Source organism: Centrocercus urophasianus, unplaced genomic scaffold (assembly GCF_019232065.1).
Source record: "Centrocercus urophasianus isolate 14NV4802_14NV808 unplaced genomic scaffold, USGS_Curo_1.0 seq_10, whole genome shotgun sequence".
Lineage (NCBI taxonomy): Eukaryota > Metazoa > Chordata > Aves > Galliformes > Phasianidae > Centrocercus > Centrocercus urophasianus.
In genome coordinates, this window is record NW_024884142.1 from 74,992,572 (window position 1) to 75,020,293 (window position 27,722).

Genomic DNA, 27,722 nt, shown 5'->3' on the forward strand with positions numbered 1-27,722 from the left:
GATTACAGGATACTGAAGGTTCACCATGACAAGAATGATGCTTTTGTTTGCTATAACTATGCTTTTGTTTTCTTTATTTTACCCTTGAATAGGTAACCTTTCATATTTTGGTAGACACATCAGTGATCGTGTTTTTGTGATGCTGCAAAATTCCATTTTCTCCTTATCCTTCTGGGAACAAATTCATTCACGTCATTTAACCACAGCTTTATAAAGAACAGAGAGGGGAAAGGCACAGCAGTCTGTGGGGAATGAGAGAGAATAATCCACGCAAGCTTGCTTCTCTGGAAGATCAATTAGCAGTTCAGATAAGCCTCCTCCCACTAGGTGTGCTGTATTGGAGACTTTGTGGCAGGACTACACTCATGGGGAAGCTGTTGGGCAAGAGATCAGCACAACTAAAGAAGGAAGTGAATCAGTAAGGTTTGCTGGTACAGATATTGAATCACTTTGAGACCCAGCCCCATGCTTAGGTTTGTTGATGAACCTTGACATACAGTGGAAGCAATAAGATCTATGAAAGATTACTCTTTTTTTTTTTTTTTTTCCTTCTTCAGGACTATTTCTGAAGTTCTTCCTCCTTCCAGCTCTCATAATCTATATTAGCAGTCCTAAGGCATGGAGCCATTTATACTTCAGTAAGTACGGGGTGCCCAAATCTCTAAAGATCTTATGAACACCTCACTCACAAACTACAAACACACAGTAGCTTTGAAATACATGGGATTAATATAATAGACATTTAAATTGAATAGAGGAAACTCTTCTCAAGCTAAGCCTTTTTCTGCAAGAGCAGAGTCAGTAAAAATTCCCAGAGCTGTGACACTTCAAATTAAACCTTAAATAGATTTAGCACAGCCATTCTCATCCTTGACAGCAGAAACTCCTATTATCCCCTGGACATCTGGCTTTTATGATACTGAAATATTTGCTGAGTTTCGTACCTGGAAGGTGATGCAAAAGAGTATCACACCTTACGTTGTAGAATTGTGATTCGCATAGGTTTAAAAACTGTACTTTAGCCTTACTGTGGGCTACCCATTATGAACATTAGTAAAAACTAATTTGCACATCCAACAGTGAAAATAAACAAAACAAAACACAGGAGAACAAACATAGGAAAGCAGAAAAGATTTTGCAGAAAGCTTTTAAGGAATTATCCAATATTAAAAAAAAAAAAAAAAAAAATCAGTTTTATTTATTTTGCATCAGTTTCCCAAATACAACTTGAAATTTTCACTAACTACCTTTCTTACCTCTTGCTGTCAATTGAAAAAGTACACGAGAGAACATTTACCACTATACAGTTAGCAAAAAGCTGATGACAAAAAGGCTGACAGTCTTAATTTGATCTTCCAGATTACTTTCTTGCATTTTCTTTTACAATGAATTCCACAACATACTGAAGCTCAGACTGGTGTACTTGGGAAACTATTTTTTTCCATGATATGTTTTCCATAACTTGTCTTCCCAAAGACTGAAATTTTCACTCACTGCATTGCTGGAAGCCTAGGTATGTATATTCCTAATTCGTGGGCATCATGCTCCAACAGCTTATGCTTTCTGCCCACTTTCTTCTCTCTGTGTGAGGATCTAGGACCAATGCAGAAGCTTAGGCTCACACAAACGCTTCCTTCCGGTTTACTCCTATGGTCAAGCATTTGAAGTTAGGCATGCTACTTGCTCTTGGATGCAAATACCATAACAGGAATAAGAAAACAAGACAGATATTGGTATATGAATGGCAGCAGGAGTTAGACTCTGTTGGGCCTCTTAAAATGGCATAATTTTTCAACATCTCTGAGAACTTAAGGAAATATTTAAAACTTTTAAGTTCATGATTGACAGAAGTGCCAAATGATCAGGTTTTGCGTTACAGTTGTGCTTATAAAAACAAACCTAAACAAGCAAATACATTATTCATTTATGCCATGTGAAGCTCCTGATAAGAGCATCTTTGCTGATCATGTTGAAGGCACTTAAGTTTGTTTTTTGGTTAAAGCAGCTCTTGACTCTTCTTCCTTTTCCAACAAACATGAAAAAGAAGAAAATGCATCTAAATGAACTGTTGCATTTAGATGATATCTAATCTACATAATACTTATCGAAGGATGATCCTGCATAAGCTTTGGAATAGAAAAAAAATAACTGCCTACTATCTTCTCTAATATTAGTGGACCTCTGATGTAGAAATTTCCCTAACAAAACTAAACATTCGATTTCTATTAGGCACCTCTACAATCTCTGCCTCATTGCTATTCATGTACAAATGATCAGATAGCAAAAATGTATTACCACCTTTGGCAAGAACAAACACATAGTGATGGAGATCATCTGTAGTCACTTCCAGCTTGTTTAAAAGAATATTTTTCCACTGAGCCTTTTGGCAACATACAATTTGCTTTGTGTATTAAATTATGCTTCCTTTTCTAGTTGTGGTATTTGCAAAATACCATATATACATTTGGAGGCTACATTAACTTTGTTTGCAAAGAAAAAGACAGTGGGCAGTGCTGGGTGCAGATACCAAAGTTTACCTCATATTGAGATGGGAATGTAGGTATTATCTCTGAAAAAAAATCTACTTTTGGTTGGTCAAGAGTCTTCTTGGTAATACTACAAATGAGATATTTTGCTGCTATTTTCAATTCAGAATAGAAGCATTTCACACTCAACAAGCAGGTTTACATCCCAGCGTGAACATCAGCGCAGCTCCATTCCCACATTTCTAAGCAGTGATCTCTGGTGTATTGGAATGTGCGAGACATCAAAGGTATGTTTCTCCTCTAAAGTGCTTCCGTAGAATCTGTGTGGGTGTGACATCCACCTGGTCCTTCTGCTTTTGTGTCTTTGTCATTGCAGGTCTCCACATTGTGTAGTCCTGTCATGTTCTTTTTGCTGTCATCCATTACATCTTCTGGCAACTCTATGCTCTTCCTGTTGCACTGACAGAAGTCACTGGAGCTCTCCAGTAAGTTGATGCAACATTTGATAATCAGTGCAAGCCAGGCCATCCCAAAGAGGATCCAAAGGGAGATTACATTCTTGTACCAGCTTGGATAGGTGCGGTCTGGGTTCATCCCTACAAAAGAATCATCACAAACATTTTGACATTGGGTGAAGACTGCCTCAAAGAAGGCATTTCATGTAAAGCAGAGAGAAAGGAGATAAATATGGTGTAATATTAGCAATTCCTACCTATGTAGGACTAAGAAATAGTAAGATAAATAATGAAAAAATAAACCCAAAATCAGAGCTGTTTGTAAGTTAAACTGTCCACATTTGTGCAGTTTCTTTTTTTTCCACGCGTCACTCACTCACCTTTACAATATTGTATTAGTATCTAACAGGGGTTTCCTGCAAGCAGAACCTGGCCTAAGGTGAGGGAAGGGAAACAAAGCAGCCCAAAAACTTCTAACTACAGCCAAACCTTAGAATCACAGAACGTCTTAGATTGGAAAGGACATTACAGATCATCCAGTTCCAACTCCCTGCCATGGGCAGGGCTGCCACCCATCAGATCAGGCTGCCCAGGACCCCATCCAACCTGGCTTTGAATAACTCCAGAGATGGGACATCCACAACCCCTCCAGGCAGTCTAAACCTTATCACCTCCTGAGTAAAGAATTTCTTCCTAACATCTTACCTAAATCTCCCCTCTTTTAGTTTAAAGCCTCTCCCCTTTGTCCTGTCACTATCAGACTGTAAAAAAATTGGGTCCACCTCCTGCTTGTAAGCTTTCTTTAAAAGACAGCTTTATATTATGTTATCTGTTCATGTTGTCTGATTGCTCAGTTAAAAAGTCAGTGATCCCTTTGGAGCAGAGTCACATTTTGGTTTGCATTCCCACAGTGTTTAGTACTAAGACGCTTCTATGGGCTAGAATGGCGTCTATAGCAATACTAAAAATAATAGTAAAAATAAAGTAATGAGCTTAGTCTTACGAAGTGACTGGGCTGTATTTGTAGAGCAGGCTGGGACAATTAAAAACCTCAAGAGAGTTACAAGATACAAACCAGTTGCAGCATTCTCTGCTTGGACTCTTCTCTACTGCTTCTCGGATTTCATTATTTATTTTCTTTACTGAAAAAAGTTTGTAACTCTGTAAGTGAATACCTGCAGCATGACAGATATTATAGGGCACATGATTTTCTGGGGACAGGGTGTGAGGAGGTGACATATGACACAGTGCCTCCGTAAGCCTGGAGCTCACATCCTGTAACTGAGTCCCAGTGAAACTTATACATAGGGCTAGGTTGATAAGGGATGTCCACAGAGGCAGGTTTTGGGTGTTTATCACCTGTGACCAGTTGCATGTACTACTTCTATGCTGTCATTGCCTGCCACGACTGGTGAGTCCCAAACTGCTGTCCTTGAACTGTTAGGGTCTATAAGACTATGGAAGTAGCAACTGGTTAGAGGAACTACATTGCACCCACTGATTCTGCATTTTAATTTTAATTTTATTTTATTTTCGATATAATGGGATTGCAAGGCATTTTGAGATTAGTACTAGTAGCTGAAAAATGCTTGGGCTTTACCAACCACTTATGTCCTAACTGCTTTTTGCGCTGGCTTACTATTACAAGGTGAACATGTGTCATAGAGAGTATTATACTCACCTGCAAACAAGCACCTTCCACAAATGCCGGGTTCAAAAGGTATAAAAATTATTACCTTCTAAATAATAAATGAAAATAAGAGAAAATGACTATTTGAGTCTTCCTAGAAGATAATCTGATATATGCGGTCTTGGGGAGGAGAAGTTGAGAAGCAGTTTAGGACCTACAAAGTAAAATGCTTCTGATATAAGGGCTTACTGAATGTAAATTAATAGATTTCAGAGCGAGTAGAAGAAGCTATATCAATATTACTAAATAGTGTGCTCTATAGCCAGTTTTACAACTCCAAATTGAAGTGCTGTTGTCGGGCTTATATTTCACCAAAGACAGGGCAGCTGTGTCAAAAGGGGACGATGGGCATTACTGCCAAGATGTGATACTCCCCAAATTGTACCTGATCCAGACAGTGCCAGCGATCACACTAATTGGGGAGACAGTGTGGAAATCACAAAATAAAGCATGAATGCATACCCTGGCTTTACTTAGTTTTATACTGAGTCATAAATCACAAATACAAGATTGTAAGGCCAAAATTGTCTGGTCTTTACATACCACAGGTCACTGACATGTATTCACTTATTCCTATATGAACCAATGTATTTATGGTAGTACAAAGGTACGCATAGGCAAAGGCACTCTGGAAGTGAGAGAGCGTACTAAAGAGGAGCCTCAAAATCAACCAGAAACAGAGTGAAATTTGCTGTAGCAGAGTTCAAAAACATCTATAGAATGTTGAAGTGGCTAGCTTTTGTTAAGCTCCATTTGGATACCCTTGCCCAAGCTAACATGATTAAAGCTAGTTTAAGTGTGTCTATACAAGCTCTAGTCAGGACTTCGATGCATTACAGACCAGCTAACCACCTTTAAGCTGTTCAAGCATCAAGCAAGCACTACAAAGAAATGAAAATAAAGAATCATTATTAAGATGTTTTAGTCTGTCTTTCAGGCATTCAAGGGTGCATGTGTTTCTAGAATCAATTTATAGTTAATGTCTTTATCAAAAAGGTGTGTCCTGTGTTTCAGCAAATTCATTAGGCATAGGTCCAAACCCATTTCCTCTGACAAAATGTTTTGGCAACCAAAACTAGATGGTGCTTGGTGCCTGATAGTCTATGCTTAAGTGACAAAAGTTGCTTCTAGAAAGTTTTATCTGGGGTTTCAACTGAGAAATGCTCACTGTCTGTTAATGGTAATGCAGAGTAGCATCTTTAAAACTAAACATTGCTAGTGCAGTGGCATGCACGAAGTGATCAGTGACTGCTGTGATTAAAAACAGCACTCCAGTCTAGTGTCGCACTCACTCAACAGATAGATCACCTGAATGCTGAAAGGTTACTCATTGACACGGAAATGATTGCTTTGTTCTTCCACACATGGCATTCCTATCACAGAAATAGTGCCTTCTCCAATCTGTACAACACCTACTACAACAGATTTGTCATCATACCTGTGGATTGCTGGTGGTGTGAGACTGCCAAGGTAAGAACTTGATATGCTGCACTTTTGGCTTTGACATTGAGTAGGTAAAAGCAATTACATTAGAACTACTCACCAATCACGTAATCTCCAAATCCTATAGTACTGAGAGTAATGAAGGAATAGTAGAAACTCTCTTCATAAGTCCATCCTTCTTTGTCAGAGAACAACAAGGGAGGTAGCAGGAGGAACAATAACAACCCCGTTACTAGTGCACAGGTCTTCATCAGCAGGGCAGCTTTTATCTAGTAAAATGAAACAACATCAACACAAAGAATTGCAGGGAAGATGTCATGGAAAGTAAAGCTCATTTTCTAGTTGAAGGTGATATCAAGCTCCACAAGAACACAAATACTCACAGCATTACACTAAAATAAACAGCGTGGCTCTCTCAGTCAACACAAATTGGCCATCCTTTTCTTGAGTCCAAAAATCATACCATTTTAGAGCTGATTTCACAAATGCTCCCACATAACTTAAATAAGTAATTCCAACCATGACTGATAAGCAAACTAGCTATCCTAGGATTGTTAATGGCTCTAAGGCTCTGGCAATTCTCTTGCTGGAAGGGAAGCCATTAATCACAGGAGTTCCATCAGCTAATAAATTACCTTATCTGACACCTCATAGGACTGTCATAACCGAATTTATTCATTTCCCGTTATTCCTGAGCATTATTGCATTTTTGGCCAAGAAGGTACATCCTTGTCAGTCAGAGGATCAAAAATACCAACAGTGTTCTTTCTCTCCCCAACCTTAAGAATGCAATATGCCTAGCCCCATTGCTTACCTTCCAGTGAAACATCTCCTCTAGGTGATGGGCACTACGCTGAACCCCTAACAACATCAGCTGTCCAATTTCATTCATGAGGACAAGGTTCAAGGGGATCCCAAAGAGTGCAAATAAGATGCAGAAAATTCGACCAGCTGCAGTGCTGGGGCTTAGGTTCCCATAGCCTAGATAGGGAGGAATGAGGAGTTAAATCTGAAACATTCTCCTTGCTTGCTCCCCTCCTCTAGAAAATGAACCTCAACTTCTACTAAAGTTAGAGAAGGTTACTGTTCCAAAAAGATTTTTTTTTTTTGTTTTTATAAATAACTGTAAACTACATCTATTGTTTGTCACATCCTATTGTAAGTTGGAAAATAACATTTCTTCCCCTGCCAACTTTACTTAGTTCCTTTCCCATTTACCAGTGAATTTCCTCTTCCCTACCAACTGCTCTGGCTAGGATTTGACGTAAATGCAAAACATCCGTTTAGTTCAATTTTTGTAATCATTGTTGGCATCAAGTTTGCTGGTAAGTGATCCTGCATCGTTGTCAGAAGGTCTCTGAATCAAAACAATAGTGTTTTAGTAATATTACCTTTGTCCCACTGGACTAGTGAACATACTGCTGCCTCCTTGCCTACACTTCTGTGCCACAAACATCAAGTGCTCCTTATTGTCAAGTTGTTTGCCACGATTCAACAAATTTTTGAAAAGTATATTTAGCCCAAGTAAAATTCTTCAGTTTCAAACAAAGAAAGAAGTACATTTGAAAGTTTGCCGCCACCCCCCTCCTCCCCCCCTTTTTTCTAAAGTGTCAATTGGTCTAAAAAAGATGCTGCCCACCAAGCAGAGCCTTGTTTGTATCATGGTTCAGATCATCATATTTTCATCAGCACTGCTGCAACATTAAATTTTTCTCCATATTTGATTTTTTAAAATATCCCATAAACTTGCAAACCTACACTTAACGTAACTTCAAGTGGTTTATGTGACAAGAAAATCAAATCTAACTTCAGTTTCTTTCAGAGAGTGTTTCTAATACACAGAAAGGACTAGCATGTGATGCAAACTTTGACACTGATTTAGCTACTTAGAGACCTATAACCTTCACTAGATTACAAAATCCCTGTTGCTCATTAGTAATTTGTGCATCTCTATACACAAGGCCAAACTTCTATATTTGCCATGAATACATCCTCCCAGCCACACACAGCTTTTTAGCTTGGTACAAACCTGGAGGTGCTCCCCGCAGTAACACATTGCTACTGTGCTTGTAAGTGGTGCAACCCTGGGATAAAAGAAGAGAGAAGTCCAGTGGCTGGGCTCCCCACAGGAAAGAAGCAGGTCCTACAAACATCCACTGTTGGAAGCATGGGCTTCCCATTCTTTCACAAATCTCCACCCCATGCTGACTGTAGTAAATCACCAACCAGCTACATATAATGACACACTCTCAAGAACAGATGACATTATGCACCAAGCTGTGTGCTAACAAAACCCTCCCACTAGAGATGACTCCACAAACAGTTAATTATGCACATACACTAAATAAACAAAACCAAACCAGAAAAGAGGTCTGGCAGTAAACTGTCTTACAGTAAATATTTCCACCTCCTTCCTACTTCCACAAACTTTTTTTTTTTTTTTTTTTTTCCCCCTCTTTCTTTCTCCTCCAATCTGGATGGCTTCAGCTCTAATATTTTTAGGCTTGAATGATTTATGGGACTTGGGTTTTAACATGCATCTTAACACATAATGCATCTCCAAAGCAATAGCTCCAACAGTCTATGCTTGGGAAGGTACAGAGCCCCTGGAAAGAACGGGATGCTGTTACATAAATAACGGTTGTTTTGAAATACAGTCTAACAAAGGGGCTAAATTAAGACTGTAGAGCAGCCTTAACTCCAATACAGTGTTCTTCACTTATGAGCAACTCTATAAGCTTATAGACTTTTTCCCTCTGCTATATGTAATTACTGAGTCACGTCTGCTGGCTGTCACCATTTCTAGACTGCCAGGTGTCATAAACAAGAGACATGCAAGCAAATAAATCTGTTACATGTTACCACGCAAGTGAATTTGAGCAATGTGTGTGATCTGTGTCACTTTGACTGTGCCACATCTCAGTGGATTGGTTCCAATTTTTCCTCTTTCATGCTATTTAAGGTGATTTTCAGATGCACCCAGAGCCAGGGTACAGAGCCGGGATACATTTACTGTAAGGCTGAATACAAGCCACATACACTATGGCCAGATATTCCACAGGTTTAGATTCTTTTTCTGTTTTCCCTTCCATATCAACTTAAGAAAAGCTATATAAAGGCTAGGAAAGTTTTATTTGTTTGTTTGTTTTTTTAACCATAGCTTTCCAGGCTTTCTAGTCTCTGTAGAAGGGGAGAAAAAACATCAGGAAAAAAGAAGAAGAGTGATACCTGTCACATCACTCAGTGAAGCACAGCCACCTTCAGGATTTTAGAGATCCCCCACCGTGTTGCTGAATGGACAGCATCTCAAGTTAGGCAGTACATTCAATTTAATTTAGAACAGCACATTCAATGACATACGAAAGTCCAATGTGTACTGAGAAGTCTAGCACAACACCAGACCTGCTTTGCATATGATTTACCTGGCACCCTTGGGCTCAGTGGCTCAAGACAATTTCTAAAAGATTTGGTGAGTAACTGTTGTAAATATATAAAAAAAATGCCACATTCCATGAGCTTTTCATACAGGATATAGGGTTTGATTGAACAGTGCATGAAATTTTAGACTCTGCAAAATAGCAAGCAATTTATATCTGGCAAATGATCAAACCTTGCCTTTGGCCTAGAAAAATAGGTATTCATGTCATCGTATATACTGTATATTCTTACAACTCAAGTCATCCGATGATTCTGTATGAATCTCTGTTCTTAGACACCTCACAAAGAAATGGGTAAATGACAATTATTGTAAATTGAATGAAGGTAATTATAATACTGTAGGGCATACATCAGAAGATCTGCATCAACTTCAGAGATGAAAACAAACAACATCAGCAGTGTCACATTCCTCACAAACTAAGATCTCACCTGGTACATGCCTGCCCCAAGGGATATACTGAGATGCTCAAAAACTACAAAGTACTTGTACTTTGACCTTTTTCATCAAAGCAGCTGAATTATCCTGTATAGGTGTGCTCATTTTGAAATAAAGCCCAACTTATAGTCATTAGAAGATGCAAAATGAGTGATTTCATTTCTAAATGATCAGATCCACATTCACATATGTGCTTCTATTACACAGCTTCAGTAAACCCAGCTTAGTTTTCCTCTACATTTCTGTATGTAGAATCATAGAATGACTTGGGCTGGAAGAGACCTCAAGGATCATCAAGTTCCAACTTCCCTGTTACAGGCAGAACCACAAACCTCCAGATCTGGTACTAGACCAGGTTGCCCAGGAATCCATTCAACCTGGCCTTGAATACCTGTAGGGATAGAGCATCTTCCATCTTTCTGGGCAACCTGTTCCAGCATCTCATCACTCTCTCAGTAAAAAACTTCTCCCTAGTGATCTAAATTTAATCTCCCTTCCTCTCCCCCTTGCCCTATCACTATCTGTGTAAAAAGTTTATTTCCCTCATGTTTATGAACTCCTTTTAGATATTGGAAGGTCACAATGAGGTATTCCCACAGCTCTTTTTTCCAGGCTGAACATGCCCAGCTCCTTCAGCCTATCTTCATAGGAGAGATACTGCAGCTCCAATCTGGACCCTCTCCAAAGGCTCCACAACCTTACTGTGTTGGGAGCCCCAGACTTGGACGCAGTATTCCAGGTGCGTCCCCAGGAGGGCAGAATAGAGGGAAATAATCACCTCCCTTGCCATGCTGGCCATCTCTCTCCTGACGGAACCCAGGATACCATTGGCCTTCCACACACACACTGCTGGCTCATGTTAAGTCTTTCATCAACCCAAACCCCTACTTTCAAGGAGTTCTTCTCCCTGTTTGTACATATATCTGGGATTAGCTTGACCCAAGTGCAAAACCTTTTGGTGCTCAAAAGGCCTCACCTTTTGAGTTTATTAAGGCCCCTCCAGACAGCATACCTTTCTTCTGCTATATCAACTGCACTGCTCAGCTTGCTGTTATCAAACAAACGTGACGAGGGTGCACTCAATCCCATCATCTATGTCTTTGACAAAGATGCTACAGAGTACCAGATTCAACATGGACTCCATTACCATCCTTCACCTGGACATAGAGCCATTGACCACAACGCTCTGGCTGTGACCTTCTCATCAATTCCTTATCTGCCAAATAGCCCACCCTTCAAAACCATCTCTCTGATTTAGAGATAAGAATGTGGTGGGAGCCGATGTAAAAGGCTCTGCAGAAGTCCAGGTAGATGACATCAGCTGGCTTTCCATAATCCACCAATGCAGTCACACCCTCATAGAAGGCCACCAGATTGGTCAGGTACAACCTTTCCTTAGTGAAGCTGTGCTGGCTGTCATGGATCACCCACTCATCCCTTATATGCCTTAACGTGTCTTCCAGAAGGATCTGTTCCATGATCTTCCCAGACACAAAGGTAAGGCTCACTGGCCTGCAGTACCCTGGATCCTTCTCCCTCCCTTACCTGTAAATGGGAGTGATATTTCTCTTTTTCCAGTCCCTAAGGACTTTGCCTGACAGACACAGCTTTTCAAATATGACAGACAGCAGCTCAGCTACTACATCAGCCTTAGGACCCTGGGATGCATGCCATCCAGCCCTGTGGGCTTGTACACATTCATCTCATAAGGGATTCAGAGGCTCCGAAGACTTGTTAAGAGGAGGGTAGTGAGGTGTGATTAATAGAGAATCAGTAAAAATCTCTCTTCACTCCCATAACAGTTTTCTAACAACAGTGCCCCAGTTTGGCCAATGCAACTGCTACTTCCTGCTACTGACAATGGGTGGCTTGTTTGGACCCGGTTCTCACTGCTCAGCCATAAAATAGTATCTTAAGAAAAAAGCACTTAGAATGGGGGGAGGGAAGGGAAGAAGTAAAAGCATCCTCTGTGAGTTGAGAGACATCTGCAAACTCACCAAATTGCAGTTGAGGGAAAATACAGAAATACATTTTCATGAAAACTGCCAGCAGAAGAGTCACTTCTCCAACCACTAACTTTATCAGAAGTTTGAGCATTCAAATATTTTTTGGGAGATTCTGGAGCATCCCAGGGTTAAAGGATGTTCTTGTGGGAACAGGGAAGGGCTCTCTGTCTCGCCTGTTGATGGTATTTTGCCTTGGATACTCAAGCATTCAGAAAAGCCAGGGAGCTAGGTACCTTGCCTTACAACAAACGTCTGATCCACAAGCCTGCTGGGCCAGCGAGGGACACCACTGCTACAATTACACTACTTCACATTACACATTTAATTGCCCAGAGAAAGATGTTTCAGTTGGCAGTTAGGAAGATCTCCAGATACGAGAAGAAACTTCACACTGCTCTGCTACATCCAGTGAGTGCTCAAACCAATGAGCTCTCAACAAGAAGTACTCTGCCAGCTCCTCCTCTAACACCTCTCTGAAGATATAAACATTTTCGCATGTTTCTTAGAAGTGACTTGAATGTTTTCATCCAGGCTAAATGAAAGTTTTATTCATGACAAATTCATGTGTTGCACTGAGGGGAAAAAAAGATTTAAATTCACTATAGGTAGACAAAATGGCAGTGGTGGCCTAGAATCTCTGGAACTGCATCTAATATGGAGGACCTCATTTAGATTCCAGTATTTAGTAGGTATCGAGGAGATGCCCCTCACTATTCAGTTTTGTCTCCATGGAGTTACAGGCAACAGAAACATTTGGTTGCACACTACTTGAGTCTGTGACTTAAAACCCTCTCTGGAAGATCAGGTTGAGTACTGGAGCCTTCTTTTACACTAGTGCAGTATACTAGTGCATACTGGAGGCTGTGTAATGTACTCAGTTTCAACAGAACACGATGGCACGTGGCTGGGAAGCAGACTGAATATGCTCCTCTGAATTTAGGCAACAGCTCAGAGAACATTGGAAGGAACACCATCTCCATAATCCCTTGGTGATGTCCCACAGACTGTTGTGTCCTACTTCGACAAACCTGTACAGCAGCTCTACTGGATGTCACAGGGCAGGGAAAAGATCAATGCATTGAAGGTGCAGTGTTCTTGAGCAGAGAACGTCCCTGAAGAAACCAGAGGATCAAAATGTGAAAGTGACCCTAGCCTATTATTCCAATTTTAAATACTTTGAGACATTGAGATGTTTTAACTGGATTTCCCTGAGGATCACAATGGACAGAAACCAGTGCACTGGAGCTCCATCACGTACTGGTCAGTACTACAGTGGATTAAAGTTTTAGAGACAAAGTCTTGTTGGTCTAAAACCCTACGCTGCCAGGAGTGCCAGGACTTTCCAGCCCTGATCTGGCTGTTTTTCCTCCATAGGAATAATTTGCACCAAAGTACTAATTATCCTCGAAAGTATATGAAACACCACCTGACACTCATCAACTTCTACTTGCATCTTTGAAGGGCTGCTGCTAAGAGCTAACACTTTTTTTTTTTTTTTTTTTTTGTACTGAGAGACAGAGTCCTTGCTTTTACTGCTTTATTTCATGCTTAAATTCATACAAATGAATACTTGCTTTGCTATCAGGAAATAGAGACACAGCACTAGGTAGCATCCATACATCTAAGATACTTGGATACTTGGGCTGTGAGAGAAAAATATTCTTCCTTCTTTTAAGCAAGCACAAACAACCTCAATCTTAAGTCCTTTCCCTTCCATCTATCAACAACAACAAAAAAAACTCACCACCCTGTGGTGTTTAATATTGTGCCTCACTCTGAACTTGCTTTGACCTCCGTGCACTGGTAGTCCAAGATAACTAGGAAGAGAGCAAACAGAGGATAAGGATGTTTGAGGGATAAAACCAACAGAAAATTAGCTTCTTCCTTAATCACTTTCACTGTTACTCTCAAGATTATTCTTCAGGATAAAGAGAAAAATCTCCTGTTGAAAATGAGATAACAAATGGTACTTGGGATGATATAACATGTAAATATAGTAATGAAGGAGGCAATGAAGAATATCAAAACAGTGAGGAGAAGGAACTGACAGAAGGCCAGGACTGTCAATCTCACGTGATGAAAAACTACAATCATGGAATGGCTTAAGTTACAGGAGCCCTTAAATATTATCTATCTATTTCCAACTCCCTATCATGGGCAGAGTTGCCAGTTAATTGCAGTTCCATTCAATTTATGAGATTGACCAATAATTACCTGGACTTAGAGCCCTCCTTTAAACAACAACTTCTGGTACACACATGCCTTCTTTGAATCTTCAGAATTAGAGTACCAAGCATGTCCATCCTGCAAGTTACAATCTTGCATTTTCTAAGCAAAATTTATAGGCAGCTTTTAATCACTACTGGAAATAGATGAGACTGATTTAAGTGGAACTAAGGGACAGCATAGAAGAGACTGCATCATGAGTGATAAGGGTATCAAGAGTGTCAGTAAGGAAAGCAGCCGATACCCCCCAGTCATGGGAATGAATGGGAAGGAAGCTAACATCCCTTCCTGTAGCTGAGAGAGAAGTTCTGGTGAGGACTTCATAGGAACACACCAAGCCTTCTAAAGGAGGCAGAGCTTGAAACAGAACCAGGAGCTGATAGAACAGAAAGAGCATCTCAAAGCAAAGGGAACAAGGTAAAAGATAATGGCTTTGGCAGCGCTGTTTGAGAAATTTAAGGAAAAAAAGCAAAAAACCACAAACCAAAAAACAGCTGATGTGAAAGCCTCAAAGACATTACACTACATAAGAGGCCAGCAAGGAAGAACAGCATCAGTTACAGAGAGAATATGAAAAAATAAGCTGCCCAAAAATGAAACCAGAACGAAACACCAATCAACCAAAACTTGCAGCAGCTTGAACACATGGAGTAGAACCTTCCAGATTTTCCACCACAATCTTTACTCTGCCTCCCTAAGGTTTTTGAAATCTCTTTTCTCCATTACCATTTTAGCTTTATTCTTTCTGAAGCCATTTGCCAGAAAGCATTTGTCAGACAGTTGTTGGAACTACTACCCATTGATTCTGCAGAGCTGAACCTGCTGTCAGTGGTTCGATACCTGCAGCTTGGGAGAAATTCATCCTTGCCACACATAGTCTGAAAGCCTCACCACAGCCTTCTCAAAAACAAACAAATAAATAAATACAACCAACTCCATTTTGTTATTTCCACCATAGCTGTTTGTCTTCCATATGGATCTTCCTACTGAGCATCACTCCTCTGAACTTCACTGAGTTCTTTGGGAAGGACAGTTACTTACCAATACCAGGCAGTGATGTTCAGGTCAGTGAGGCTGCACTAGTGACTGCCTCAAAAACTCGCACAAGCAAAGAAGACAGTTAACTTAGATTCAAGGCGAAGCTCTGAGAAACTGTGCTTTTCACTTCTACAACATACCATCACCTTCAGTGTTAGTGTACTGTTTAGGCTGTTGTCAATTAACAGCCTAAACAAGAAAACCCAAGGCCTAACAGTTCAAAGTTGTCTTTGCAGAGGTGACTTGAGCAATCACAAAGTCATTAGCAAGTCTCCTAAAAACACAGCTTTACATCAGTAAAATGTAAGCAGGTGTTTAGTCTAGATCTCTGCCAGCATCACAAAAAACCCTTACATCTGAACATGACAAGTTTGATTCTCCTGAACTGTTAACTTAAATTGGACGCGGTAAAACAGAGTAATTCTGACAGTTTAGAACCGAATCGGGATTAAGGATGGAGCAAAGCAGCTCTGAACGGACGTCACTCTGTACTAGAGGCCGGAATGAAGCTCCCGGGCTTCACACTGGAAAGCCACAGCCCGTGCAGCCCCGTTTGGCGACGCACCACTGCCATCATCTGGTGCAGCCCGTGCCTCGTGGTAAGGCATCACACAGAACAAAACACGTGCAAAAGAACAGATCGCAGAATGACAGGAATGACAGGACTGTAGGGGTTGGAAGGCACCTCCGGAGATCATCGAGTTCCATCATCCTGCCAAGGCAGGTTCCCTACAGCAGGTCGCACAGGAAAGCGTCTAGGTGGGGCCTGGACAGGAATTAGTTCAGGAATTTTAAGTGGAAAAAAAAAGCAAAAACAATCCACCACCATCTCTGTCTCAGCTCTTGCTTTGAGGCTTAATGTTCTGAAACCATGCATCTTCGAGAACTGTCAGAGAAAATTCAAAATAAATCTCCACCTGGTTGTACAAAGAAAATTCCAAATCTAAAACACATTTGAAACAGAAGAGAGCTGACAGGTGTGTTGTAACTTAAGAGATTCATGAGGTTTTGCTTGTTTTTTAACATATGTTGAACAACTTTCTCCCCACACCACATTCTCTTCCCCCACTTTTTTTATAATGCTGAGTTACATAGTGAGAAAAGATGTCTGGGAAAGTTATTAATGGTTTGGGGGACTGGGGATATGCACTGACAATAATTAATAGTATCTGCATTAAGTTACATTGTGCATAAATCCATTTTATTGTTTGCATTCTCTTCCATCCCATTTCCATCATTCTTTCATGGCTTTGCATTATTCAATTGCTGGAACTTAACTGAACTGTTTCATTCATTCAGCATAGGAAGTCCGCACAAATGTGCGCAAGAACTTCAGGTGAGGTGACGGAGCACTGGAACAGGCTGCCCAGGGAGGATGTGGAGTCTCCTTCTCTGGAGATATTCAAGACCAGCCTACTTGTGCGACATGGTGTAGGGAACCTGCTTTGGCAGAGGGGTTGGACTCAATCTCTGGAGGTCCCTTCTAATCCCTATGATTCGGTGATTTATCCAACTGTGGGTCTTTCACCCAAACACGCAGGCTCTCATCCAATGCAAGTAAAATAAAAGCTTTTCAAAATACTTCTCTCTCTCTTTGTGACAGAGAAAGCTCACTTCAATGCACAATTCACCTCATACCTCTCAGACAGAGCTAGGTCAAAGAAAGCAGTGAAAACGTACAAGGAAAGAGGTTGTTGGGTCTTCTTGAAGATCTTCAGAAGCTGCCAGGCATGCCCTTGGGCAGCCTGCTCTATGCATCCCTGCTTGAGCAGGGGTTGAGCTGGGTGACCTGCTGAGGTCCCTGCCATTCTGGGGTATAGGGAGTATTGCATTACCTTGAAGCAATACTACTTCACAACCAAAAAAACCTGAGGAACTTAATAGAGGTACATACTGAGCTAATTATCCTTGCATCTAGATGGAGATTATTATTACACTGGCACTGAGAAAAAAAAACATTTCTTGTTTCTTGGGATAGCTTCTTATGTGCTCACCCATTGAGAAACCGTATGGTGCTATGACATAGACCAGTAACGTGAAGTCCCCCAGAGCCGAACAGTGTCTAATAGAACATGTCCTCATTCTTGCTTCACTCCCACCTGTAATGCCATTCAATCGGCAGGAAACTCTTACCAATGGTTGTTACTGCAGAGATGGAGAAGAAGAAAGACCCACTGAAGTCCCACCTGTCAAGGCTAGTGGTGTTTCTTTGAATGGCTACGCCACTCTTGTAGGCTTCGATGATACTCTGCAAAGAGACAATAACATGAGATCCCATAGACTCCCTTACGGCAACTTCATGTGACTGGCATTTCTAGCACTGGCTGGGAAAGTCACAAACTACAGTTACTTTGGACCATAACATTTCCCTTTTAATAGAAGATATCCTGTGCCCCGGAGACCAAAGAGTTGAGAGGTCAGGAAAGCCAAAAAACAGTGTACTGATTGTAAGAAAAAAAAAAAAAACCATCCACAGAACAGCAGGAAGTTGCATGTGGTAGATCATATAAGTAAGTGTAAGAGAGACTGGAGGGCAAGGGATGCCTACAGAAAGCCCCAGTCAGAGTGTTATTGATTGCCCTACAGCATATTAATAGGAAAACAAGTTGTTTCCAGATGGGATGTTCTGAAGGCAGAATCCCCAGAGCAGTAAATAAACATGCAACATAAGCGATACAAATTAGAACCTTTGCATACACTGCAGAGGAATATATGTGTTGTAATGTGTGACATGGAAACAATACAAAAATCACCAGCCTAGTAGTTTTGGACAACTTGTCCTTACCCCATGGCTGTAAGTTTGAATAAGTTAGATTTAGACTGGAACAGTATGATGCCCAATTTTATTCAGTCCATCTGTGAAAGACTCAGATTCCACTATGGTGAAATGTATAGAATTAAGGTAAAAGCAGGCTATCGGACATTTTAGCAGTGCCCACATCTAATTATGTTTTCTTATGCCAATAAAGTCAAAGATATTCAACTGCATTTTGAAGAAAATTATATTAGTCACAGCACGTACACTAAGCATTTCACACCCACTGGCCAAGAAAATCCTTGAGAGCTAATTATCCTTGAATGCAAAGTGTAGTCAGGAGTAGATAAAATTCATCACTTTTGAGGAAGACATGCAAATTTCGAATAACACCATCCCTATACCATGTATAAAACTGCAGATAAAGCATCTATCAGTGATAATATCATTGATTATCATAACAACAGAATCATTCTCCGGTTAGATTTGCATCAGTAATTGGCTTTATAAAGTTGTAGTTTATATACCCATCATGAAAACCAATGCTTCTAGTCTGCAAAGCACAGAAGCTTTGTTCTTTACTGGTGAAGGTATGCTATAAGTGATTTCTGAAATTATACATGGCTATGAATTACAAGCAGTTTACAGAGACCCAGTCAGCATCTTTACATGGACCATTATCTCTTTCTCTGCAGTTACCAGTTCTCACACAAAAGCAAGGAACAGCTCTAAGATCATGGGTGATTACAACTGTTCAGTTTCTTGTTCTCAAATCATAGAGAACTAAAGTGATGCAATGATGTGAAATCAAGCATTTAATGCCTTGGTTCCTGTGGCTTACCACTTCCTGTGATGTGACGTCCTGCAAGAACACCTACTGCTGATTTCTGCCTTCCGTGTCAAGAAACTTCCGTTTGTTTGCACAAATTTGGTCACAGTTTCTTACTAACCTCTCTAGTTCTTAAGCTTATGGCTTTAAAAACTTGATACTGTGTAATGGTGTCAATTGCTGAGTTCATATCAATAGGACCTCAAGCAGGAGAATGGAAAATTCACTGTATGCAAAGGGTTTTTTAAAGTTTATTTGAGAGCAGGACTGTTGACATTTCCAGCAGCTATATGCTGGAATATGTGTCTTCAAGACAAAATATGTAGGACTGCTGAGATCACAAGCTACACAAGGAAAATGTGAGAGAATAACAGGCCTTTTATCTTCAAATTTACACCCTAGTTTCATGAGTAGAGGGTGTCTCATGGGTAGAGGGTGCATGTGGGGAGAAAACAACAGATTTGTCACCCATTGAAGATTCCAATGTCTCCCTTGACATTTCAAGAATTATTTTATACTCTTGGGGACCACATTTCCTGACTGCAGTGTTTTGAAACATCTTCAGGTCATTGTGTTAACTTCCCCTGATGCGATGCTGCTACTAGGAAACATGGCACTTAAGAGGCTGCAGGTAGGCTCAAGTGCTTGCACTGAATGGCCCACATTCAGCTCAGCAGGAAGGTAACACAACTCATTCACTGACAAAGAGCAGACAATGAGCTTTCTGTATGCCTGGTGCTTCTGGGAATGAGACACCTCACATATTTACAGGAGGTCTTCAAGAGTGCCTTCAGCTGTAAGCGTCTGGCTACATCTTTTGTCTTTCCCTGTTAGATCGTGCAAATACCCAGATAACATGATAAGCTGTGAGGATCACTGTGCTTGTCACAATCTGATATCAGGATGTCTGAATACTCACACAAACCAGACTCACCTGAATAAACTGTCTCTCCTGTCAGAAACCTGAAGTTCATCACTTATAGAGAGAGCTACTGATGCAATCCTTTAAGTGGAGGGATTCTTAGAGGGTGGAAATAAGGATACTTATAATACCCGGAATCAACATCAGAAGCACAGCAACAATGATCAAAAATTAAAGATTAATTTTTCTGAGCACAGTGAAAGTGACAGAGCTTGACTTCCTACAGGTGTGCCAATAAAGGCATATTCATGAAAGGAATCCATAAATAGCTGTTAATATGCAGAAATTACTTCTGGCACACTAAGTTATCAGACTACAAACTCCTAGAAGATGAGAGAGTACTTAGGGAAATGTATCATAACTTAATAAACTTCTCTAGACATCTACTTTTGGTTAGTGCTCTTTTCATAAGAAAGATTAGAAGTGGTTCATCATTTTGATAGAACACATTGGAGATACCCAGCTAAGAAACAGTTAGGGCAACTGAATCCTCTCTGGTTTTCCTAGTGAAAAACTACCGACTCCACTCTGATGCTATATTTTTTAAGCAAACAAAAATACAGAAGTACAGGTTGGTGGGTTCAAAACTTATGAAAGAACTGAAACATATACATAAGGTCACGTCTGCTTTGTTCCTTTGGCATGGCTTTGAGAACTATAGGCGTTTTTCACTTTTCTTTATATTTACATTAATTTGGGGGGAAGGCGGGGGTTGGAATCCTAAGGGTTTTCTGTTTCCTCTTAATTAGGTTCTTCTGAGACCTGATGGATTCCAAGGTAAAGTCCCAAATCCAGTTATTCAAAAGTGGATATCTGTCTGATCTGACACATCAGTTAATATCACCAACTGCTCAACCACAATATCGAACTTGTGAAATCTGGGCTTGCTATTTTGGGAACTTGAAATGTCACATGTCTAATTCAGAAGTACAAGAAGGAAGTAGCAGGTGGTTAAAATAGGAAAAAAACCACCCTTAGGACTCAGTTCTGCTTTGGTTTCCACTGGCAGAAAAGCTAAATAACATAGGAATTTTACTTCTCTGTACTTATTTTCTCCTCTAAAATAATCATAATAATTTATGGGTCACAGAGACTACTGCAAATATTCAGCTAACCATGCACATAACGTTTTGAGCCTCCTATAGAAGTCTCTGTGGAGCTAATTGCTATAGGATCTTTAAATTAGGATCTTCTTGATTAGCAGGGCTTCATGAGTCAATGAAAATTCATTTGGAAGCTGACACATTTTTTCCATCAGTGAGGCTGCTCTGTTTCTTGACAGTGCCATGCAAAACCTAACTCCATCATCAAATATTATGATAGTTGATGGTTAGAAAAAAAAAAAAACATGACGTCCATTCACAGTAGTCCATTTAAATGCAGATGCCTGCCTGACTAACTCTGTGATAAAACATGGTTCAGAACACTAACATGCAGTCTCCCACTTGGTTTCGCTCAGCTCTGAAGTTTTTACTTACAAACGTAACAAACTAATGCTTGCAAGTGCATGCTTTTTGTTAGATTGATCACTATATCCTGGTGCCAGAAATCCCCTCCTTCAATTCTCACTAGGATCTCCACGAGGAAGCTATGGATTTCTACCACAACGCAAACTTATGTTAGGATGACAATAACTTTCCTTATTGCAGTTAAACAAATACAAATTAAAATAAAATAAAACCACTGCCACAACCTGACTGCCTTTAAGCCCTATTCAGCTCCAGGGCTGTACTTCCACAAATGATTAACAATGAATGTGTCTCACTCCACCTGTGAAACCATTCCACACAGCTTTGTCTCAACAAACCCAACACAGCTACAGTCATAGCAAAAATTAAACCATCTGTCTCGTTTACACTTCTAAAAAACCTTTTCTGCTCTTAAAGAAAAAAAAATAAAGGAAGAAAGTGAGGAATGAGACAGCCTATTTAAGTATCTCCAGCAGATTAATGCACACAGTCTAGAGTTCACTTTTCTTTTGATATGTCTGTGTTACAACTTTTTCCTCCCTTGAGAAACGTAGGTTTATTCTTTTTCAATTTGCTGTGGACTCACTCTTACTTTCAACTGCACCCTAAGCCATTGTTGCCCACCACCCCATTGCTCACAGTGTATGCTGTGTTATCAGTTCTGGACAACTTCCAGCTTTCTTAGCTAGTTTAATTCTCCTTTCTAAAATCTCATATCACAGGTTGGCTCCTCTACCAGCAGCAGCAACTTACGGCTGCAGCTTGGCTTCTCATTACCAAGTGCTGCCAAAGGGAGAAACATTATTTACTCTACCCTTCTTAACACCAACTGTAAACTTCATCCTTCAGCCCTACGCTAAGTCACAACTACAGGTGAACTTGGTAAAGCTTTCAGAAAAGGCATGTAAAACCAACAACAAGGAACGAACACATGTGTACATGTGAATGGGGACACCATCTTCCTTGCAATTTTTACTTTCTCTGGAAGACTATATTTCTTATCTCTACACAGAAAAACAAACAAACAAAAACAAACAAGCATAAAGTTTAGAGCAAGAAAATAAAGTTCCTATAAATGATTAATTAGATTATTTTGAACTTAACCTCCATTATAATAACATATAAAGTAACACAGGGGAACATGGTGGTAGGACCTTGTCCCCTTGTCCTACCAAGGGGAAGTGATTTCAAACTTAAAGGAGGTAAATTTCAGTTGGATATAAGGAAAAAGTCTTATAGTGAGGGTGGTAAGGCACTGGCACAGGTTGCCCTGAGAAATAGTGGATGCCCCATCCCTGGAGACACTCAAGGTCAGGCTGAACGGAACTCTGAGCACTTGATGGAGCTATAGGTGCCCCTGTTCACTGCAGGGGAGTTGGACCAGATAGCCTTTAAAGGTCCCTTCAGCACTAAGGATTCTATGATTCTAACATAATGCCACAGAAGATTAAGACCATTCCAAGCATATCTACAAGAACTTCTGGCTTCTCCTGAATCATGCTCTGTCTCTTATTTCAGGATAACAGAGAGACAAATCACTTTTTACTGAAGAAGAGTACTGCAAAAGGAGTCAGGAGAATTACCTTTTCATGAACTACAGTTCCAGTCACTGCAGTTGCCCTTGTGATTCTGAACTATGGCATTTTGGCCAGAGTTCATAGCAAATGAGATACAGTGTAAGAAACTTCATCCCGAAGCCTAACTGAAGCTTATACATTCATACAAACCAGCTTCTTCAGGGAGCATATGGCCTCTCGAAAATTGTAATTGAAACAATGCTTTTTAATTACAAGTGTAATTGAAACAATGCAAACAGTTCCTCACCTTCACAGTCTATCAATGAGGTAAACAAGGTATTTCCAAGGTGCCAAACTACCATTCAGAGCAATGATGAAATATCATCACACAATCTTTGTGCTCTGGAAATTCTATGTAATGTTTCTATATAAACACCCATTCACATTTCATAGAATTCTAGCTGCAATCAGAAGAAAACAATGTTAATCTTGATCTCAGATTGTGAGAACAAGGGTTAGTTAACTTCAAAATAATTTCATAAAAGATTATGGATTACACCACTCCCAGGCATGAACTCTGATTCCCTGTCCTCTCCCAGAGTGGAAGCTTACTTGAACACAAACTGAAAGAGCAGGCACAAGATTCATTATGGATGCTGGATTTCTGAGTTTTCTTAACTTCATGTCTTTCAGATAACCTGATCAAATAATTACTCCCCCCCAAACAAACAACACATGATGAACAAAAATCCCAAAGAAATAGACGCAGTTTTGCTCATGTAATTGGTGTTAGTTCTGCTGAAGTAAATGAGCTCTATCAGCAGAAGCACTTTTACTGCTGCAGCGGGGTCTGCACATGCTCTTAGTAACTGTTGATCAGAAAGAATCATGGGTATGTTAATTTCTCTCAGATACGGATCTGGGGAAAAGTGTGCTGGCTATAATTTAACCCAAGTATAATAGATATTGATAACAGGTTAGAAAAAGCAATTATAGCTGATCAACTCTATTTCACCTGTGACACGCTGATAGATATTCTGACTGAAGTGGGTCCTATACAGATATATTACTGCTCCACAACACAGCCAGTGCTGTTGCATTAAGTCTCTTAGCAACAACAGGGATCTCTGATGCTCACCCCTTAATAGTCAACTTCTGCTGTATCACTTGTGTGCAAGATGAGTTTATTAAACTACATTTGCAGGGCTGTATTTCCTGACAGCTGGAAAAATCTCTATCAGTTTAATGTCAGTGCAAGCCAAAGTATAGATGAGGATCTTTCAGTCACACGGGAACTACTTATATTGTCGTCATTAACCTGGTGGCTCCAGCTGTTGACTCTGGAGATAACAGTATCTATACCTACCTATAGACTTTTAGTCATGACCTGCCCTTTAGTATTAGGTCTTTTACACTATGCCTTAAATCTTGCTAGATGAAAAAGTATTTATTTTCATTAAGCTCAGCTTTGATTTTCTTTTTCCCAGTTTATTTAAACGACATGGTTTAAGTAACTTTTTGCATCTAAAGTGTTAGAAAGCATATAGAACAATATAATAAATACTGGAAACAGCTGTGTTAAGTGATTAGTTAGAGAAAGAAAGAAAAGATGCACAAAAAGGACATTATAATAACAGCCCAACACAGAAAATGCAGCATTGCAAGTCTGGCCATATGGACAATCTTCTAACTAAAGAAATGCTGAAAAGCAGAGCAACTCTAATTAAATGTGTATCTGCAGCCAACGACAAAAACACCAAGTTTGGAGGACAGCTCAGCTGCACCAGAGCTACTTATTCTTCACCAAAGCAGTAAAACAGGGACTTAGATTCTAGAAGGGGTGGAAGAGTCACTATGGAATCATAGAATGGCCTGGGGTGAAAAGGAGCTCAAAGATCATCTAGTTTGAACCCCCCTGCTATATGCCCAGACACCAACCACCAGACCAGGCTGCCTAGAGCCACATCCAGCCTGGCCTTGAATGTCTCCAGGGATGGGGCATCCACAGCCTCCTTGGGCAACCTGTTCTAATGTGTCACCACCCTCTGTGTGAAAAACTTCCTCCTAATATCTAACCTAAACTCCCCTGTCTCAGTTTAAGACCATTCCCCCTTGTCCTATCACTATCCACCCTCGTAAACAGCCATTCCCCCTCCTGTTTATACACTTCCTTCAAGTATTGGAAGGCCACAATGAGGCCTCCCCAGAGCCTTCTCTTTTCCAAGTGAAACGAGCCCAGTTTCCTCAACCTTTCTTCACAGGAGAGAAGATGTTCAAGAAACGTAAATTCAAGACATTCAAGAAATGTGAATGTGGCACTGGGAGACACAGTTAGTGGGCATGGTGGTGATGGTTGTGCAGTTGGACTGGATGATCTTAGAGGTTTTTCCAGTCTTAATGATTATATGGGTCTGAGTGCATCAAGCTGAATGTCTAGGACCAATCCCACATACCTCAGCTATAAGTGATGTGACCATAAAAAAAGTGCCTTCTTTGTGTGCAGCTTTACTCTCTGGATGCTTCTTGAAAGGTTATTACATCTGGAACTAGCATCACTTTTACCTGGACCAAGACTCTTAGGTACTTCCCTCCCTCCCAATGGAGTCCAGTTACTCTCAGTACAGTGAAAAACAGTAATCACCTTAAATCTGCCACATGGCATCTGTTTCAGCTTTCTGCAAAATTCAGAGCTTCCTTTGATGTGTCCTCACACTTTAAAACAAAGATTATTGTATTTATAACAAACCAGATAACACCCACTCTATACGTTGCCTAGCGGCTTCTCAGGAGCTGTTTGCTCCTGATCCTGTTCTTTGTGAACAACTGTTCATACTACAGACTTCATTTAAGTGTCACAAAAATGGCTAAGGGACAGACAGGTCAACAAACCCCAACACACCTCCCTGAGTAGATGTTAAGTTACTGGATGCACAACAGTTGTCCCTTACTCCCTTTATGGGCTCCCTTACATTGCCATACAGGAAATGAAAAAAGACTGCAGGAAAAGAGGCAATTCTGTGGATTATCTGTTTAAGATTAATCTCTCACTGTGAAAGTTATTAAAAATAACACATGAAGCCATTCAAACAGGGTATGGTTTCTTAAAATACAAAGGCATGCACAGATGCTAAAATAAAACCAAACTTCCTTTTATCTTCCTCATCCAGATTGCTTAGGTCATAATTAAATACTGACTTGACATGTTAAAGCAATGGGTCATCTAAAGGGATTCGCTGGTTCTCCTTCTTGGTACTGTCTGGTAGTCACATGAGAATTACTAGGAGTCATCCTGCAGGGAAACATCCACAAGAACCCCATTAAAAGGATCTTGCTGCCTATTCAGTTGTAGTTGCCTTCTCCCTACTACCATCACCATGTTGCTGTCATTCACCAAGGGAAGCCCCCATTGGTCCCAGAGCAGGCCCGTGCTCATTGCTCCGTGTGCTAGCACTGAACTAAAGTCAACTTCCAGCCACCTCTATGGAATGCCAGGCTGGTCTGCTCTGATGTATTTATCACCTCCTTCTGACAAGTATTTCAAAAGACTATTTACCTCCCACACTTGGGGCTGTACACAGCACACAATACAAACAGTAGGAGTAGATACCATGGTAGCTTTCAAGGGACCAACCTTATAGGACCAACTGACTGCTTGAGAGAATTTGCCATTCAGAAAGTCAAGGGATGAGACATAGGTATCAGCACAGTTTCGTCTGCTGGAGCATTAGTGAAATTCCCAACAAAGTTATCTATTGGATGACTTTCTCTTATTTTTCATTTCTCTCTGCTGAGAGGAAAGGGGGGAAAAGTGTAAATAGTTATATTTTAGGATTTAGGTCCTTTGAGCTCTGATGACCAGCCACAATGATTCCAGCCACCAACAAGCACTGCTTACACCCTCCCCTTGATCTTTTTTTCCACTAGCTCCTATCTGAGGTAGAAAGAGACCAAAATTAGCAGTACACGACCAACCACCAGCACATCTAAAACTGGAATAGTTTGTGTAAATGTTCAGCACCCTTCAACCTTATATTTAGGAGGTGGCAAAAAACATCTATCCCCTTTTGTACATTTTTGCATCATAAAATATAGCTACTTCAGTAAGATTGCAGTTTGGTCCACTTTTATGTGCTGTAGCCTCCCTGCACATGTTCTCAGAAGTTTTCCTAATGCAATTCAGGTGGCTCCTTATCAGGATTTTTCCATTTCCTCTTAATTAAGGAACAGAAGAAAAAAAATATCAAAAACTAATTAAAACAACGAATTAAATGTACCACACCAAAGCCATTGGAATTCCTCCCTTGTAAGACGCCAGAGCCTACACCTATTTCATACTTGACTAATTCAACAGCGAACCAGACCTCCCTGCCGTTCATCCCACGTACCCGCCGCAGGACCCGCCACCTACAAACCAGCAAACGCCGCAACTCCTGCGAGGACAGCGGCGACGGGGGGAGAAGCCCTTATACGAGCTGATGCTCGGGCAGCCCGGAGCTCACCTGGATGAGCCTCTGCAGGGCGGGCCCCTGCAGGCAGGTGTGGTTGGCGAGCAGCTCCCAGCGCTGCTGGAGGAGCCGTCGTGCCGCCCGCACCTCGGCCGGCCTTTCCAGCGCCTGCAACACGCCGGCACCCAGCCCCACGTAACCTAGGTAAGCCAGCAGCAGCACCGGCACCCCCCAGCGCCTCCGCCGCCCCGCCACCACCCTCATGACTACCGCCGCCGCCGCCGCCAGCGGGGCAGAAGAAGCCGGGGCGGAAGGAGGCAGAGCCCGGCCGGCCCCTCCCCGGCCCCCGCCCTCCCCCGGCGCCGCACGGAGCCGGGAGGGATGCAACTGCTCGGGTTCTGCCGCCGGTAGCTGCGCCGCTCCAGTACTGCTGGCTGTGGGTCTGTTGTCATCCTTCGGCACAGCTTCTGAGTCAGTTTTAAAGGCAGTAAATGGATTTTTCCGATAACGACTCTTTCGTATAAGCCGTTGGAAACGCACCGGTGTATAGGTCGGATGTGAAGGTGA

General features: G+C 41.0%; 1 protein-coding gene across 1 annotated transcript; it reads right to left on the minus strand.

Moving 5' to 3' along the window:
- Nucleotides 1–27,607, minus strand: KCNK17 (potassium two pore domain channel subfamily K member 17). The gene is given in 6 exon segments (XM_042817422.1): nt 1–3,082; nt 6,175–6,343; nt 6,889–7,055; nt 17,352–17,466; nt 27,210–27,514; nt 27,517–27,607. Coding segments are annotated over 6 exon segments (1,143 nt in total). The 3' UTR covers nt 1–2,786.
- Nucleotides 27,608–27,722: the final 115 nt, after the last annotated feature.